At 37.2% G+C, this 18,097-nt stretch overlaps 1 protein-coding gene across 2 annotated transcripts in view; it reads right to left on the reverse strand.

Annotated features, from left to right (window-relative positions):
• Positions 1–18,097, reverse strand: part of LOC127988243 (semaphorin-3D) — a 70,802-nt gene that overhangs the window by 19,476 nt on the left and 33,229 nt on the right. The window contains exons 3-18 of one of the 2 annotated variants that reach the window (XR_008161590.1): positions 12,490–12,650; positions 10,942–11,004; positions 10,512–10,631; positions 10,210–10,303; positions 9,460–9,588; positions 8,504–8,646; positions 7,547–7,661; positions 7,374–7,443; positions 6,765–6,909; positions 5,444–5,666; positions 4,699–4,787; positions 3,804–3,845; positions 2,788–2,945; positions 1,895–1,959; positions 1,487–1,620; positions 418–1,371 (exon numbers count right to left, since the gene is read on the reverse strand). Coding sequence is in view for 1 of the 2 variants with exons in the window: in XM_052590880.1 (XP_052446840.1) it covers positions 958–1,371; positions 1,487–1,620; positions 1,895–1,959; positions 2,788–2,945; positions 3,804–3,845; positions 4,699–4,787; positions 5,444–5,666; positions 6,765–6,909; positions 7,374–7,443; positions 7,547–7,661; positions 8,504–8,646; positions 9,460–9,588; positions 10,210–10,303; positions 10,512–10,631; positions 10,942–11,004; positions 12,490–12,650 (2,165 nt within the window). In the remaining variant the exon portion in view is untranslated. Of the gene's footprint in view, positions 1–81; positions 1,372–1,486; positions 1,621–1,894; positions 1,960–2,787; positions 2,946–3,803; positions 3,846–4,698; positions 4,788–5,443; positions 5,667–6,764; positions 6,910–7,373; positions 7,444–7,546; positions 7,662–8,503; positions 8,647–9,459; positions 9,589–10,209; positions 10,304–10,511; positions 10,632–10,941; positions 11,005–12,489; positions 12,651–18,097 lie in introns of those variants that run through there. The other variant, XM_052590880.1, reaches the window with a different exon arrangement.

An 18,097-nucleotide genomic window follows, 5' to 3' on the forward strand; every position in this document is an offset into this window, starting at 1 on the left:
CAGATGCTAAAAGCAGATACTAAGAGCAAAAAAATCTAACTCGCCACTTTAACCAATTAACCATGACCCAAGATTCCCAAATGAGCCGAAGACAACTTTTAATTTAGTAATGGTAAAGCAAAAAAGCATGATGACTCTGTAAGTCATTTTCCTGCGGAGCAGAGATATTTAAAGGCTCTTTGATCTCCGGAGGCCATTTTCTACTTACCATCCCCAGATGCTTTCACACACGAATACATCTTACACATATTGTACCCACAAGAGCACAGAGTGGAGAGATTTGCAAAGGAGTCATAAAACAAACACAATATTTACTCAAGGATGTTCTCAGGAAAGAGCAGAAGAGATTGTTCTTGAGGGGGAAGGAAACATATGAAGGGAACATCCTGGGCAAACTTCCTCTGAACATGGAGGCACCTGCTGGTGTCAGAACAAATGTTCAATTTGTACATTTGACTGTATCAAGAGTCCATGATATAATAGTAATACAATGCTCTAGGGACTATTTAATCTACATGCCTAGTCAAAGCAAGAGAAGTCAGTTCATCTTTGCACTGCATTTCACTCAAAACAGTGCGTTAGCTTGTCCATTTTCAATATTAGCTTACCAAGCATACCTAGCATTTAGCATAGGCGCTTGTATTTCAAGGTTGACAAACAATAGAATACATTTAAATGTATGTCAAATGTGGATGCCAGACTGCGCAAAGTCATAATAGTTGCACAGCTGCAGTCTGTTTGCTTATACTGTGTTAAAGCTACATGCTAACACTAGCACAGGCTACAAAATAAACTCAAGTGTGGACTTAATAGAAGAATAATACAGTTCTTCTGGTCTGTAGCCTTTGTTGTTGTGCTAACAGTAGCATTCGCCGGTTGTAGCTAGGCGGAATGTAGCCATCAAGCTATAAACAGGATGCTAATTGTCCAGATGAAGTCACAGAGTCCTTCTCTTCTTCAAAAGTCTGCCGTTTCACCTCCATCTAGAGGCTCGTTTGGTGGATTTTGTCGCCTGACCCTCGCTTTACGGTTTTCCGACACCTGCTTCCACTTTAGCGTGCGGAGTTTCTGCTGTCGCCGTTTTTCACGGTACCAAAGATGTTCACAGTACTCGTCGGCCGTTAGCCCGCTAACTCCCATTAGATGGAGTTCCTTGTAGCTTCGCGGCGAGGCTGCGTAATTTCCGGGATGGGTGTTCTGCACTTTCGACATGTGGTTCTGGGGGATGACGTGGAGCTCGTAGCGCGCTAGCGTGCGGGAGAACGAGTGTTCGTAGGCTACGCAGAAGTACAAGCCAGCATTAGCGGATGCTAAGTGCTGGAGGAGGAGCCCACGTTGCATGTAGATGAGGTTTTCTTCACCTGGAACCAACTGAGAGATAGAAAGGTGTTTGAGTTAGATTCAAAGTGAATGATTTAATTGTATATCTACTTGTTTTATGGTTTTTCGTGATTACATCGTTAAAAACAGGATGTGTTTGACAGACCTCTTTGCTGGTTTGGCTGTGGTTTGGCTGATTTATCCACTTGATCGTGGCTTGTGGTGAACGCGGGACACATTCCAGGAAGGTCGAGTTCATCTCCACGGCATAAACCGTCTTCAGTTCAGCATTCTCTGAATCTGTAGAGGCGAACAGACAAAGTTTATTTTGTTTTTATTTGAAATGTGTTTGTTTACTTCTTTAACAGCAAGACGAAAAACTTGTATTAAGAGTGTAAACAAGATCAGTTTGGATTTCAGATTGAACTGGTGCTCACATCTTAGCATGTGTAAGTATCCATTTTGTACACTAGAGGGAGTAGTTTGTTTGTTTTTTGTTTTTTCCAGGACTGGCCAATATCATATACAACCTGAAGGGTGGAAAGTGGTGAGGTGAACAGAAGTGATTCATTACCGTCTCTCATGTCCTGACACTGGCTCCAGGGGTCTCCATACCTCACATCCTGTCTCCGGGCACGCCTGCGGACCACAAGTGGACATCACTGACCCTTAGATTTATTATTTGACAGGTTTGCTGATGTTTTTTTTTAAATTATAATTCAAGCCATTTTCAACTAAAATTCCAAATAAAATGAATACAAATTAACTGTAACCAAGCCTACAATTTCTCCCCTGTTTGTTAACATAACTCAATAAAAATGTATATACTTAAGACTGAAATTACTTAAACACTAAACAACAGTACAGAAACAATTGAAAATTTTTTGAGAACACTTTATTTTAAGATGTCCTTGTTACACGATACATGTACTATTGAGTCTAATAGCAATAAATTATGCATAATTACATTTAAGTAACCTTAAACCAATCCCCAACCCTAGAGTAAGTACATGTAGTTAAATAATATAATATTACTCTGTTTATAAATGTATAAATAGACTGTAACAAGAACACCTTAAAATGAAGTGTAACCAAAATATAGAACCAAAATGTTATAAACTGTACCGTTGTTATTTATGGTGTCCTTGTTATAGTATAATTACACATTTAAGTAATATTATGTAAATACATGAACTTGCCATATGTTAAGACTAGGATTTGGTTTAGAGTTATTTGCATGTAATTATGCATAATTTAATGTTATTAGTATAGTATAATATAGTTATTTCTATAGTAAGTATAGCACGTAATGTGTAACAAGGACACCTTAATGTGTAGCCATTTGTTAGTGTTGATTTAATGTTTCTTTTTTACAGAAACATTGATTTAAATGATTACTAAAATGATAGGGCCTATATGATTTTCTGGCCAATGAGAATAAATGAAATGTAATACAAAGGGAAGTACCTTTTGTTGCTAGGGAAGTAGTTGGTACAGGACGATCCATTCCAAGCGCAGTATGGGTCACGAGCTAGACAGCAGTCTACACATGCTTTACCATACAGCTCACACCTCTGCACAGGCAGCTGGACGACCCCTTCGTCACTGCTGACAAATAGCACTTGCTAGGGAACAAAATTCAAATAAAACTTGAGAACGGATGGCTAAATGTGATATAAAACAGACTTTAATAAATTACTTAAAAATGGTAATTAGCATGATAAACCCTTATATATATAATTTTTTTTATTTTTTTGGTATAATGCAATGTTTATGCAGTTTAAGGTTCAAATTTATTTTCCTAATAATGAACATTATTGTTGCTCCTCCATTCCCCGCCTTTCTGAAAAGCATCCATTTTTACAAAGCTCATCGTTCTGAAAAATCAAGGTGTGCTCTGATTGGCCAGCTATCCAGTGCGTTGTGATTGGCTGAATGCCTCAAGCATGTGACAGGAATTTTATGACCATTACCATTCTGTGATGCTTTATCGAAGTATCAAACTGCTCAAAACTCATGTTTGATTCATCAGTGGCAAATTGAATTGAATTGTTCTGGAACAGTGTTGTAAACACAACTTAACAACTGATTTCAATCTGTGCTCTCTTTAGGAAGGCCCAAAAAATTTGCTTTGGATGTGCAACAAAACACAGCGTTTCACCAACATGGCAGCAGCAGCAACAATAAAGTTACACCTTCTTTCTTTGTGTCAACATTTGGGTGGTGATATGCAAATCTTCCCACATCGTGACATAGACGTGTGGGCGTGTTTAATCGAGGCGTTTTATTGGCCAATAAGGCGTGGACGAGTCTTAACTTTTATAAAGAATACCTGTTTGGGTTTGAGACTTTAGTCTTTGCAACTTTAGGAGTCTTATCAATTCACAAACCGCTTTTAGCACTCCAAAGAGAAAGGAAAACTTGAAACCGCATCATATGACCCCTTTAAAGTAAGTGGCCACCCACAAGACAAGTCCACTTACCCTCTTGGTGGAGAGCTCCATGCTTAGTATTGGGGTTTGAGTCTACAAAACAGAAAAAGGGAGAGAGAAAAAAATATGTCAACACATAAAATGAATCATCTCCTGAACAAAGAGGAGGAAGACGCGCATTGTTGGCGCTGAATAGGAGTAGCTCATCATAACAGGCCCTTGTGAATGTTTTAAAGCTTTCTGCTCTGTCGGTTCATTTCTCCTTCATATATAGCAGCAAATGAGCCTTGACTCTTAAAACCACTTTCTTCCTCCAAATGGCAGGCAATGTCTGCTGTCACATGTCTCCACAAAGGTTTGATTGATACTAACTGCTCTTGCATAATTACATTTTTGATGTGGATAAAATCACTTGAAATATTTATTTATAATGTACAAACTAATTTTTGACTGGGGATTTGAGGGATGCAGTGTTGTTCAGTGAATAACAACTTAAAAACTACAATTTTGGTCCATTCCTTGCTCAAAAGACCACATTTATTGTCTTAAATTTAAAAAAAGAAATCCATGTAAATCCATCATTCTACTACAAAACATTCAACATGCATCTCATAGTAACCCTGTTGACTTCTGTGTGCTTACATTCCCTTCAACCCCAGAGCAAAACCGAGACATTCCTCTCTGTCTACAGTTTTGGATAAATGCAATCTTCTTTTTGTTCACTAAACACAATATTCTTTGCGTAACGCTGCCTTCTCCTGTCCCTGGGTTCGGTTCACTTAAGTAGACAGCCATGGGAAATCTGGTTTTCTTCTTTAGGAGTTATTTTTGTTTGGGAAGTACTTGACACGAAAACAACAACCAATAAGGGGTCAAAGGTCAAGAGTCCAACAGATGGCAGGATAAAAAAGAAGAAGTGAGAGAAGAAACTGAAATTGCATACTACCTTGAAGACATTTAGCTCTTCTAGAACGATTTCTTCAGTTTCCCAGTTCTCTTTAGGTACAGAGACCACCTTTAATACTCTGCCATCATCTGGAGATACAGAAGATTAACCACGTGTGATTTCACCATGCAGACAAGATAGATAGATAGATAGATAGATAGATAGATAGATAGATAGATAGATAGATATTAACGTCAAACCTCAACCTGAACCATCAATTGTACCATAACTAAATATATCCCATAATGCACCCTTACTTCATTACCATGGTGAGTGGGGATTTTGGCTTTTGGTATGTGGATTTATTCAGCACCCTGACAGCTGTTACACTGTCCTAGTTCTACAAACAGTAAGATTGCATGTTGGCTCAGTGTACACACAGGTTGGGCATATTTGTCCTGAACAGAGTATCTATTTACCATAAATGATTCACTTAAATGTGACAGAGTTCATGTATACACCCACCAGTCCAGGAGGACAAATGTTAGTCAGGAAAGGAAACATTGGCTCCTCGGAATGTCAGGATAATCCCAGGCAACAGGACCACTGACCAGCGTGGGAACAGAGGTCGTCTTTGATAGCATTTACTGGATATAGCAGAGGTTTCTATGTTTGCAGTGCAATTTTAGGTCTAATGCTTTCATAATAGAGAACACCAGGGGCAAGTTGTCACACTTTTTTCACTAGTACAAAACATCCCTTAAACTGAACATGTTGAACTTTGATTGACTGCATTCCAACATACCTGTGCCAAGATGTAATACATCATACTGGCCGTCCTCGGCATCAACCCTATCAACCACGAGCTTCTTCAGCCTGTAGGGGGCGTTGATCCGAGTGAAGACGGGATGCCTGTGGATGGGCATCACCGGTTCCCACATCAGCTGATGGGTCCTCATGAAGCTCACAACATCGTCTGGGAAATCTCGGGTGGACTTGTGCAAAGGGTCATAGGTTTCACTCGGACACTGAAGAGATATAGGAACTTTGGTTAGTCTTATATTCCGAAACCCTGTGGGGACTGAATTTGGAGTAACAGTCCCAGACAAAGGTAAAAATAGTCAAAAACATTTATGCAGATGTGGATTTTGGCCACTGTTCGAGATCATATTGCGGCAAGCATCATAATTCTTGTTTATTCATACTGAGACAAGCCATTTTGAAGGAATCTTCTGTTGTCGTGAACAATTAGGTTTAGCGAAACCCCTCAAAACAGGGAATGTTATACATGTTAACATGATCTAGCAAGGTTTTACCAGCTTTTTCCTTGTAAAGTAAATAAACATGGTGACCTTCAAACGATATGCGCAAAGAAAACAGCATTGTGTCTGAATGAAGTAAACTCAAGTAGATCTATTTTACTATGTGTGAAACAAGTCTAAAACAAGACTAAAATATATTAATTGCACTTTCTAGTCCAGAGGTCTCCAAACCCCAGAGGGCAAACATCTTGCAGAGTTTAGCTCCAACCAGCCTTCACAAACTTGCCTGGATGTTTCTCATAATCGTAAAGACCTTTATGAGCTGATTAAGGTGTGTTTAATTAGGGGGCACTAAACTTTGCAGGACACTGGACCTCCTGGAACAAGTCTGGACACCCTTATTCTAGTCACCAAACCCAATCATTTGAAAGGGTTTAGCTGTCAACTCACAGTTGAGGTCAACTTCGTGGTTATGACTTCAGCAACTAATGGAGCAGAACTCACAGCCCTGATAATTGACTTCCTTTTGGTGACCTCACCACTAAAACTCCACACGCCAGCCACTTCAGTAACCGCACTGACGCGTGACCCCCAGAGTGCCTGCTGACATTTTTACAACCCCCTTGAGGCAGCTAGTGCATGGAGTGGCTGGCCACATGGTTTCCAAACTGCCCCAACATATCTGCAATCCAGAATCAATCATAGATCCCTAACCCTAACCCAAATCTTGCTTGCACTTATGCTCACAACACCAAGATTACAGTTTGAAGTCCTTCAAGTTGCCAACAAAAAGAGACATCCCTCTACATGGCAAATCATCTTCTCTTCTATACCAAATATAATTCCTTCCTGTTGAGAACTTACCGTCCCTGGCCGTGGATAAGGGATCTTCCCCTTGTACTCCATCCAGCGATAATCAGGGCTCTCCTTATGCGCAAAAGGCCCGTTGAAGGCCGCTCGGATGGAAGCCATGGAATAGACGCAAATGGCTGAACCTTTGAAGATGGAGCTTTTGAAAAGGAAACATGTATTAGCCTGATGCCAGGTTAGAATAACAGAGTTCCTCAAGCTTGGTGACCTTTCACCCTCTCATTTAGCCTCGAGCTATCCATTCCTTGGGTGGGACACCGAGACGGATTGTTCTAAATGGATCGGGAGTGGGGAGGAGAACATCTTATGACCAGATTGTTGATTTTAGGGGCGTTTTAATACTGATGTCTGTTCACAAGATAAACTGAGATAATCAGATTTAGGTTGTTGGAACGAATAAAGGAGGTCTGAGAACCTAAAGAGATAGTTAAATGGGAATGAGTGTGACTGATTGGTTGATTTGGATGGAGCCAATGATAATTCAGGAATTGAGGTAAACAAATATAACATTGACTGGAATGTGGCTCTAAAAAATTAAAAAGCTTATGAGGTGGTGACCCAAAGAATGACTCATGAATCAGACTTTTCAGGTAATGAACCTACCTGGAAGTGGAGAAGACACCATAGATGACTGGATTCTGCGGCTCTTTGGTCTCCAAGAGAAATATGTCCTCTAAAAATAAAAATAAATCATGAGAAGAAAGGATGAGGATCGTAGTCTTGAGGAATGAGTTTTTGAGTTCATGTTAATTTGTAATTAGAGTATGTGAACATACCCAGCTCATCAAAGTGTGTGTCCATGCCTCCAGGTCCTGGTACAGAGCACACCAGCCTGGCCTTCAGGAAGGTGCTCCAGCGATTAATCAAGCTTCGCTTTCCACCTATGTCATTCTAATGAAAACCAAGAACATGTAAGACTACACTATCTGAACCAATTTGAAAACACCAGGCATCCTACACTTGCTCACTTTGTAAATGGTAATTGGAGGAAAGAACACACTGCCAGACCTTTAAGTTGTTCCAAACACAACAACCTCATGCAGAAACATTGTGCCTCATTTGCTAGAAGAGGTATGACAAATGACAACAATTTGTGTTCTAAAAATGGCTGAAAAAATATCTTTGGAAAACATTTCTGATATCTTCCAACTGGATGGAAATCAGTTTAAAACTTAACATTTGGAGTCTGTGGCCATTAGTTTGAAATTGTTTTTGAAAATGGTCAACTCCTGACTACCCAAAATATGCAGATTAGCTTTGACTTTTGGCAACTAGCGTAAATTCCTCCAGACTACAAATTGGGCAAAAACCTGTGCAAAATTTGAATAGTATTTTCCAGCCATAAGAGATAATATGACATCACAGTATCTTACTAGCAAATATATGTAGTACATTACATATTATTACACCACCAATAAATACATGAAAGAAAAAAAATATATATATACTGTATATAACATTTCAAAAATGCTCTGACATGAAAAACCTGAACAGAAAACCTAGTTTGCTAGATTTGTAGCTAGATTAGTGTTTAATTACTCTCAAACAAACCACTCATTCATCCATTATTAGATACATGATTACTTTACTACTGTGTAACAGATGATACGGAAGCTTACACATTCATTCATTGGTTTCTACAATAGACTCATTGATTCTTCCTCCAGACAAAGGTCTTTTGGATCCATTTCACATTTTTATTGGCTCATTTGGGCACTGGACTTGGCGCTCACCTTGCAGACACGAGCCACTCGACTGTAGATACGCTTGTCGAGCTGGTTGGACTCTACGGCAGTCTCTTTGAAGAAGAAGTAGACTTTGTCATCGTCCAAGCTGTGTGTGTCAGGGATGGAATATGATCCCACAAACTCCGGCTCTGTGAAAAGAAATTGGCATCAGAGTGAGGGTGGAGGAAGTCACAAAAGTTAATTAGGCAGCATCAGTCACCCCAAAACAGTGGTTTCCAAACGTTTCAGACCATGAACCACCTTCTTATCCACTGCCAAAATTTTCTTAACCAGTGTTTTGCCTTCTATTTAAGGAAAAAAATCACTACACATCTTTAAAAAAATGACACAGTTTTGAATTTTTTCCATGTCTGCTGCAAGGATTTCAAATACAGAGAAATCAGTAACATAATATAAACCCCACAGGTGACTGGCTTAAAAAAAAGAAGAAGAAGAAAACAACAACTCTCCTCTTGGTCCCCAAAAGGTAGCTGTTTGTAAATTCTGTTTAAAAATGAATCCTTTTATTATATTGATCTCCCTAAGATAATAAAAAAATTTAACTAAGCTAGCATCGATTTGGGTAGCTGTATGCTAATCTCACAGATCAATATATTGATTGTATGCTAAGCTAAGAGGCTAAATGACAACTTTATGCTAAGCTAACAAGCTGATAAGTTAAAAATACACTAAACTAATAATCTAATTTGTTAGCAGTCTGCTTTGGTAGCCAGCTAACTGTTAGCTTATAAACTCAATAAAGAAATATACTCTGGTTGTGCAACATATGATTTTAAAACATTAATTGTTATATGTTAGACCTTCTTGCTTCCTAATTAAATTGGGCATAATGTTTTAGTAATGCAAATATTTTCTTGCACCCATACTAGCCTACCTTGGGAACTAAGGCCATGTTTTTTTTTGTACACACAATAAAAACCTTTTTTTATATCCATTCTCACCATTTAGCCACTGGTCCTGGTAAGCTTCAGTGCGGATATAGTGTTGATTGCTGCTATGCACAGATGTGCGAAAAATGGCAGCGTTTGTTCCCATGAAGTCTACTGATGTCCCAGCATACAGGTCCCCATCTAAAGTGAGCATTAATAGCAATTTAATGAAAATCACATTTAGAATGATTTGAAATGACAAATGATTTTTTCATGATACATAGCTCATTTTTAATGATTCTACCCTCTGACTCTTTGTCAAAATACTCTGATTTACAGCAGCTTGTGTGAAAAGGAAATTTCAATTATTTCAAAGACATCATTAAATGGTCAAAAGGGTCTCCGTTTGCAGTAATAGCCTTTAATTAGGTAGCATATGGTTTATGCATTAAGGTCTTCTGGGCTATACATGCCTTCCAAAAAATAAAAAATAAAAAATAATAATTAAACATAATATAAATTTTGCAGCTGTGTTTCATTTCCTGACCACACTGTAACAGCAACTATGCAATTTCTAAAACTCCTTAAAGTCAAATTATCGCATGTGTCCAATGAAGACAAATATGGGCGACAAACCTGTTTACTGGGGGAACTTCCAAATTTCCCCACACAAACTAACATCTGGCCTGGATTTATACAGATCTAATTATCAATGACTCATATGGGAGTACGTCTAACCATTTTTGTGCATGTTTTCTCAGAATTTTTGTCTACAAAGGGATCATGGGTTGTGTTTGAAGACACTGTGTTCAGGAGACTCACCTGTCAGTCGGGCGGTAAAGGGCTCCTGTGGACTGAAGGGACATTTTCCTCTACCGGATTCTCCAACTTGGCTGAGGAGCCGGAAAGTGGGTTTCTGGCATACCAAAACAAGACTGTCACTCTCTTTGCACCATTATCCTCAATATTAAATCAGCTCTGTGGTCAATAACTCTCAGTGGTTTCTATAGGCTCCAATTCTCCCCGTAACTCCTCATTTTACAAGATAAAAAGCTTAAATGACCTTAAACGTGTTTACTGCCTTTCACACTGGCTGTTGGCCAAAAAATAGAAATACTGCTCACCTCAAGATTGTGTCCCAGGTCAATGTAGGTGCATTGTGGGTGGAACGCACCAGTTCCACATACATAGACGTGTGTTTTATTGAAAGGTTGTAGGAGTCTCACGTAATTGGCACAATCCATCTGAAAGATACATGTGGAATTTTATTAAAAGCATGTTTTTAAAGAGTTATTGTGAGGATAGGTGGATATGAAGCATCTTAAATCACACAGTAATGCACCTACTGATTTTTGCCTGCTATTACGTTGGACTGATGTTAAAACTTTAGATTTACCCTCCCTTAAGAATATCCAGTTTGAAATATCCCCCCATAGAGCCATAAATATGATTTTTCAGCTTTTATTCTTATCTTAGTCTGTGAAAGCATTAAAAAGACATCTATGGGTCCTCGTAAGCTGTACTTTTTCTTTGTGCCCTTTTAAAGTTACTTACCGATAGATTCTTTCCAGCATATTTGCAGCGTTCAATGTGTTCCTGTCCAGCTGGCCAGTGAATCTAAAAATAAAAGAGACAGTTTTCCCAAGGAACGGAAAATAATACATAGCAAAACAACACATTAACACTTCAAGTTTGGGTTGTTAAAAAAAAAAGAAAGAAAAAAACATGTATATTTTGTTAATGTTCTTGTTAAAACCATAGCTGAGTTGATTAGCACAGACCCCCCTTGCCGTATTACCATCATTACTCAACAATCTGCGTGCCTCTCAAATTGTAATCATCTCCATGTGGAAATGACGTCCAGGTATTGACCTAATGATTAGCTGGCAATCAGCACACTGTACATAATTATATAATTGGGAGATTGAGAACCTGGCGCGCTTTAGTTCTTATGAAGATCATGTATGTATGGCTAAGCTATGACCTTATGTTCGAACTCATCATTTCTTGCAGGCGTCTTTTGGTATTTCACTATTATAAAAGACAGAATTGATTAATATTGAACCAAGTGTAATGTTTATTTAGCAGTAATGGTGTGTATTGGAGAATTAAGGCTAGAACACAAATGCCTAGGAAACACATTGCAAATTGATTTTGCATACTAACCTCTATATTCAAGGGGGGATAGAGGTACATTGAAATATCTGTGTTATTATAAAACTGTGTGCTATTATTCAAGAAGCGTGTTATAAACAGTCAAGTTAAGTAGCTTAATCTAGCCATATTTTAAAATCGAACTGCTAATAAAAAACGAAGACGACGAATTAGATGAATAAAACTAAGAAGCTTTAGCTAATTAGCTCAAATAAGAATATCCTCAAACTTGCTTTGCAGTAGTAACGGTTGACTTGAAAACGGTAAAAAAAAGACACCAAGCTAATGCTAATTCACTTTAGCTACCAGCAAGGCTATAGTTTTCAACACACATTGCGGTTCAAGTCAAACGTGAGTACGTAGCTAGAAGCTACTTTGAGTTTTGCCATGTTGCTAGTCAATTTTAAGTCAATTTTATTTAAAAAGCACTTTTCACAATACACATTACAGAAAATCGCAATTTTAGTGTTAATTAAATCGTAATATCTTTTTATCAAAATTTGTGATAATAAAGTTTACATTTTGCAATGATATAAACAATCAAGCAATTGTGATTCGCTATAAAGCATAAATGTATTGTTTTATGCGAATAATGTATGTGTGCAGATAAAACTTTTTGATAATATAGTTAACATTTTGTAAGTTTACAATTTTACAAACTTTAAGTATACTACAGAACATAAGTTTTTTTCAGTTACTTTTATAAACCAAGGGTTGAGTCAATTTAATATTTCTGTGCTAATCAACAGATGTACCGTGTGTGGTGAAGCATCTGTGTGTGGAGAGGTGGACTTCAGAGAGGCCATGAAAACAGGATTACAGATGTACAGATTCATGTAAACAGTAAAACACTGAAGTCATGGTCTGTTTTCACTTTAGAGACCCTTATCCTCGCGATCGCTAAATGACATCATGTGCTGTCAGATGGTGGCAGTTGTGCGCGCTGACCTTGCGTGCCGCTTGGGTGAAGCTGTCAGAGTTTAGCATGTAGACGTGGTCTCGGCCTCCAACCAGCAGCCATCCACGGTCCTCATCCAGCAGTAAGGCCTGGTATGTTCCCCCCTCTCCGCCATCCCAGAACACAGCAGAGCTGTTCCTCGACCTCAGTTCTGCCAGAAAACAACAGTTAGGTTTTACCAGAATGTGATATTTTCACACATAGATGTCTGTTCAATTGTTCTGAACACCAGAATGTTATGGTATGACATGACCTGAAATAGAGATTCATTATGTTAATGTAAAATAAGCTAAACACTTAAGAATAAAGGTTCCAAAAGGGGGTTTAACAGTTTTACTATATTAACCATTTTTGGTTCCCGAAAGAACCTTTCAGTAAAATTGTAATAATTTAAATAATATTTTGCTACTATAATGAACTTTTTGTGCAATGAAAAAATTGTATGCATTTTAAAGGTAGAATTTCAAGGAAGAACCTTTAACTCGCACTGATGGTTCCATGAATAAACTTAAAAATCCACAAAAGATTTTTATAAACTCTTAAAAAATAAAGCTTATTTATTGGCATCCATGGTTCCATGAAGAACCTTTAACATTCATGGAACCTTTCAAGGTTCTTTATAGTAGAAAATGTTTCTTTTAGAACTTCCTGATGAACAATTCTTAAAAGAACCATTTTTGAAAACAACATTTTTAATAACATGATATAAAAACTTTAAAATGGTTCCAAAAAGGTTCTTCATGGACTCATCAATGCCAATAAAGATCCTTTATTTTTAAGGATGTGTTTTACTGTATAAAACTATTTTGAAAGGATTGGGTTGCAGTTTGAAGCTTCTCAGATGAAGGTCATTGCGAGGTGGTTCTGATCTTTCGTAGATTTGGAAAATAAATATGCCAGTCATACGCTGAATTGGTTTCAGCATGCTCTCATTCCAGATTACAAATATTTTTGTTCCTCTACAACGGCAATCGCACACAATTAAACATGATGCATTTCTCATATAAGTACATTCAGACACGTCCACATCTCCATAAACCCCCCTCGCTGGTGCTTAAACAGGCAAAAACAACTCTCCTAATTAAGGCCAATTCACCCTCAACACGCTCCTTGACAGCTGCGCTCCTGCCACCCACAATTCCAGCGGGGCGAGGGGCCCACATATTCAGCATAAGTGTTCATGATTACAAGTCGACAAGCGGTTTGACTAGCAGAACGTCCAGATCATGGAGGTGTCAGGCATGTTGTGCTGAGGGGAGGATTGCGCTAATAAACTTTGACAGGTGTTTTCTTAGCAACACTCTCTGCCTTGATATAAATGAAAGGAGTCAAGATGTTGCCCAGGAAATAGCTCAAGGTCTAGAGACGGCGTTTTTGGCTTCATGGTCTCTCTGGCTGGGTCATGTCAAGGTGAAGGTTACATGATGCATCTGGATGATGCTTTCTGTTCTTATTGTTTTCTTGTCTTTTTTAAAACATGGTTTTAAGAAATAGTATGTTACGAAGTTTTCATATTTTTACAGTTATCTCCAGCAACATTTGATTTTTATAGTCTAGCTGGTTTCTGCCACTGAATAACAAATAAAAAGAAGGTAATTACAACTTTTGTTCTTACAATTGCATAATAAAAAGCCTCGCAACTACAATTTTTTTCTCAGAGCTGCATAATATAAAGTCGCAACTACGAGTTATAGTCAAAATTTGCGATTAAAAAAATCACAATTGTGACTTTTTTCTCAGAATTTAGTTTAAATATGTTTACATTTGTATATATATAATGTTATATCATTCTGATCATATCATGCAATACCAACTTTATAACCACAACTGCAAGTTTATATCATGCAATTCTAAGAAAAAAGTTAATTTCTCAGAACTGCGTGAAATAAACTGTAATTATGTATTAATCGTTTAATTACATTTATTTGTATGCTTGTTTGTAACTTAACCCAGCCTTTCTTTTGGCTCTAATTTCCAATTATAAATTAGATTTAATAAACTAAGTATCATTTTGCAACATGCGTGAATTCTCTATGAATTATAAAATAAGCAAATGCTTAAAAAATGTTGACCATAATTTTCGTATTCTTCTTTAGTATAAATTTCACATTGTATCCTTATATCCCAGCTAACAAAAATAAGCTCTGAGAAGAACATTTTGCAAATTTTATTATTAAGTTACAAATATTTTATTGCATGTTAAGTTATGAATGATTTCTGATATTTAAAACATAAAAAAACAAGTTGTAGAAACATTCCATTTGGTCATTTTGCAAACATTGGAATGTTACATTTGGATATATTTCTCAAGTAGTAACATTTAAAAAAAAATGTTCCATGACCGATACTAATTGGTATTTGAGCTTATATTTTGAAGCATTATTAAAGATCAGATAACTTTGAATAAGCCTTCTTTAATGATTCTGGAAGAACATTTATTCATAACCTTTATTATAACTATACTTATAAAAAAATATATACTTAGAGACAGCAAAGTTTGTCAGTAATGAAGAGGCCATACTAACTTTATGACAAACATTTGCATTGCAAACAGTGTGAGGAAATTCCAGCGCTTGCTAATGAAGCTGTTACTTTTGTTCTTGAAATGAAAGCCCATTTCTCTAAAAAAAAAGAAGTTTCGTTTAAGTCGAAAAAATATCCAGAATTTTTGTACACTAAAATACATCGAGTTAATTACTGGATAAACTGTATAATGAAAATGAATGCTATTAGGGTCTGTGTTTAATGTCTTCCTGGATTATATTTCTCTTCCTGCTGCAGTTTTGTTTCTCAGTTTTCATCCTCCATTAATGCTGCACATTGCATGACTCACCATTAAAGGAATTCTTAGATGACAGAAGGTGATTTCATACCGACAACAAAAATAAATCTCATAATTGGGGCATGTTGATGCTATCCATCAAGAAAGCCATTTAGCACAGAGGCCAACCTACAAGTCACAGCACCTGCTGGAATCCTTTCCACTGCAGCTTCCAGAGCCGCGTTATAATGTTTCCGGAAGGCAGCAGCTCTTCGTCAGCTCTGGAGAATTTGGCACCATTTCATATTGAGAGTTCAAACACAAGCGACCCATACTTTTACTCAATTTTTGATTTTGTTAGATTATTATTTTTTTTTTATCTCATGTTGATCAATTCGAGTGTTGAACTCCACTTTCTAAGTTCGTATTAATTTTTTGAAACTTGCATCATTGAATATTACATATTAACTATAACTCGTAATATTTTAGTTACTCATTCTTATGTAAGTTTTTTCTGTGTTTCGTTCGCGAGTTTGTTCAGTGCATTCACATTTGTTCAGCGCTTGGATCACACAGTCTTTATGTCATGGTAATAGAGAGTCTCGCATGAGTTGATCATGTGTCATGAGCTGGATCGGGAACATTTCCCACAACATCGTTTAAAACGTATTTCTGATAAATGAAGAAAAATCCCCCTTTCCCACCCACTTCCTAAACACACACATTCTCATTACCAAAGCCTTAAAACAAGCAGGACCACAACAGCCTCTTTTCCATACATCACAGAGAGACGCATCTGGTTGTGACTCCACCCGGTCCACTGAGTCCTTGATGGACAGACTTTCTAAGGCTTTTAAGGTGCTGGATCAACTTACGTGGCCATATGATAGTATTTCACATTGAGGTCTAGCCAGAATCCCAGAGGAAATGGTTTCCATTAATGTGTCCCAGCCTTAAAGCATCTAAGCACTGACGTTTGTTCATTATATGATGGTTTGGAACAGCTATAAATCATAACTAAACATACGACTGAAATACATTCGTGCTATGCTATTTAGCAACTAGCATGCTAATTGACCCCACTGGGCTGTGTGTGATGAAATGATTAGGGTTGTAAGACTGAGGGGGGCTGAGATCTTCAACGCTTATCAAGACTGACGCGCACATCTGGTTGATGTGACACAGCTGGAGTCGAGCGCTCTTGAATGATCCATTCATAAATGTTTGAACTCATCCATTACTTCATTTCAAGTGTTTAATGAGTTCCTGAGTTGTTTATTCCCGAGATATTTGGCGACCTGTTTCCAGGCATATTACAGCAACCACACTAGTAGATGCTGACGAATCCTACATAATATAGTTTGTTTGATCCGTTAATGTGTTTAGCTTTATTTACTAATATATTTGCAAAATTTCAACCCTGTTACTAATATTCAGGACTAAAAATCTTTTTAAAAATCTTATTTTCTGCTACTTTATCTTTGGAAATAAATAAATTACTGCATCTGAAAGGATAACAGGGTTGCAAATGCCTTAATCAAGCTGTCACTTTAGCAGTTAGTGTCATCATAGTAATATTTATATACTATTACAGTATGTATTAACATTTTAAAATAGCTTTTAATTTCATATTTTCTATTTAAATATTAAAGTAATTTTGTTATTTTTAGTATTCGTTTCGTCATTTTTATTAGTTCTGTTGAGATATTTCTATTAAGCTTTAGCTTTAATTTTATATTTACTTTTCCTTTACATTTTTACTTTTTTTATCTAATATTTACAGTTAATTTCATTTCAGCGTTATTTCAATTATCAATTATTAATAGTAGTTTTATGTTTTTTAAATTACTATTACAATCCTGCTTTGCAGAGAATAGATAGGTTAGGGGAAAATATTGGTTTGTAGTTCCATAAAAACCTTACATAACCCATATATTTCTGCAAATATTTCTTGAGATTACTTGGATCACAGGGTTGAACAACTGTGTAAAAATTATGTTTTATGTGCTGTCAGACATTGTTCGTCTTTCTGTACAACAGTAATGTGACAGTGATGCACCAGGCAGTGTATCTTTTGTTCGGTCTCAGTTAAGCGTTTCAAAGGCCAAGTTGCCGAAACCTTACAGATTTAAGGGGTCAAAGGTGAGCTGTCTTGATTACCATTCCTCTTCAAGTACCGAAACGTGTGGATTAGGCTTATAAATGGAATTAGGCCACCCAGAACTGTTCGGCTTTGAGCTCTTTGACAAAGTATCTTTATAAACCCAATATCAATAAAAAGCAAGATCCTGATAATCAAGTCCAGAGTTGTTTTGCTTCTAGTATTCAGGAATGGGGTGCTGGCAAGTTCACAGTCTTCAGAGATCGTAAAACTCAAACGCTCTGTCTTGTGTCTGACGCAAGCCAATTGACGTTCGCTGGGACTCTGCCAAAAACCTGTAACAATCTCCTGCCTTTCGCCGAAGGTCAAAGTGCAATGGAAATGAACAGAGAAGGATGAAACTTCTCAAAACAGTCAGTTCTGAGAAATTAGGAAGTGTGGCTCTAATAAAAGACAGAAACCCTAAAACTGTAAAGAAACATTGCATGCAGTTGCTGACAAACTTGATTTAGGATGACAACTTGTTGTGATATTGATTTTTCGCAACAGTTTAATAAATAATAAGTTCATTTTATGTAACAGTATTGCATGGCTTTGCTCGATTTATAAACTGTTGTGCATCTTCAGGCAACACGCAACAATGTTTAGTTTTCCGAATAAATCCATGTTTTTGAATGAATCGAGCTAGTCAGTGATTCATAGAGCAATTAATAAATACAATCGCTCGTTTCTGAAC

The sequence above is a fragment of the Carassius gibelio genome, chromosome B22, assembly GCF_023724105.1.
Source record: "Carassius gibelio isolate Cgi1373 ecotype wild population from Czech Republic chromosome B22, carGib1.2-hapl.c, whole genome shotgun sequence".
Taxonomy (NCBI): domain Eukaryota; kingdom Metazoa; phylum Chordata; class Actinopteri; order Cypriniformes; family Cyprinidae; genus Carassius; species Carassius gibelio.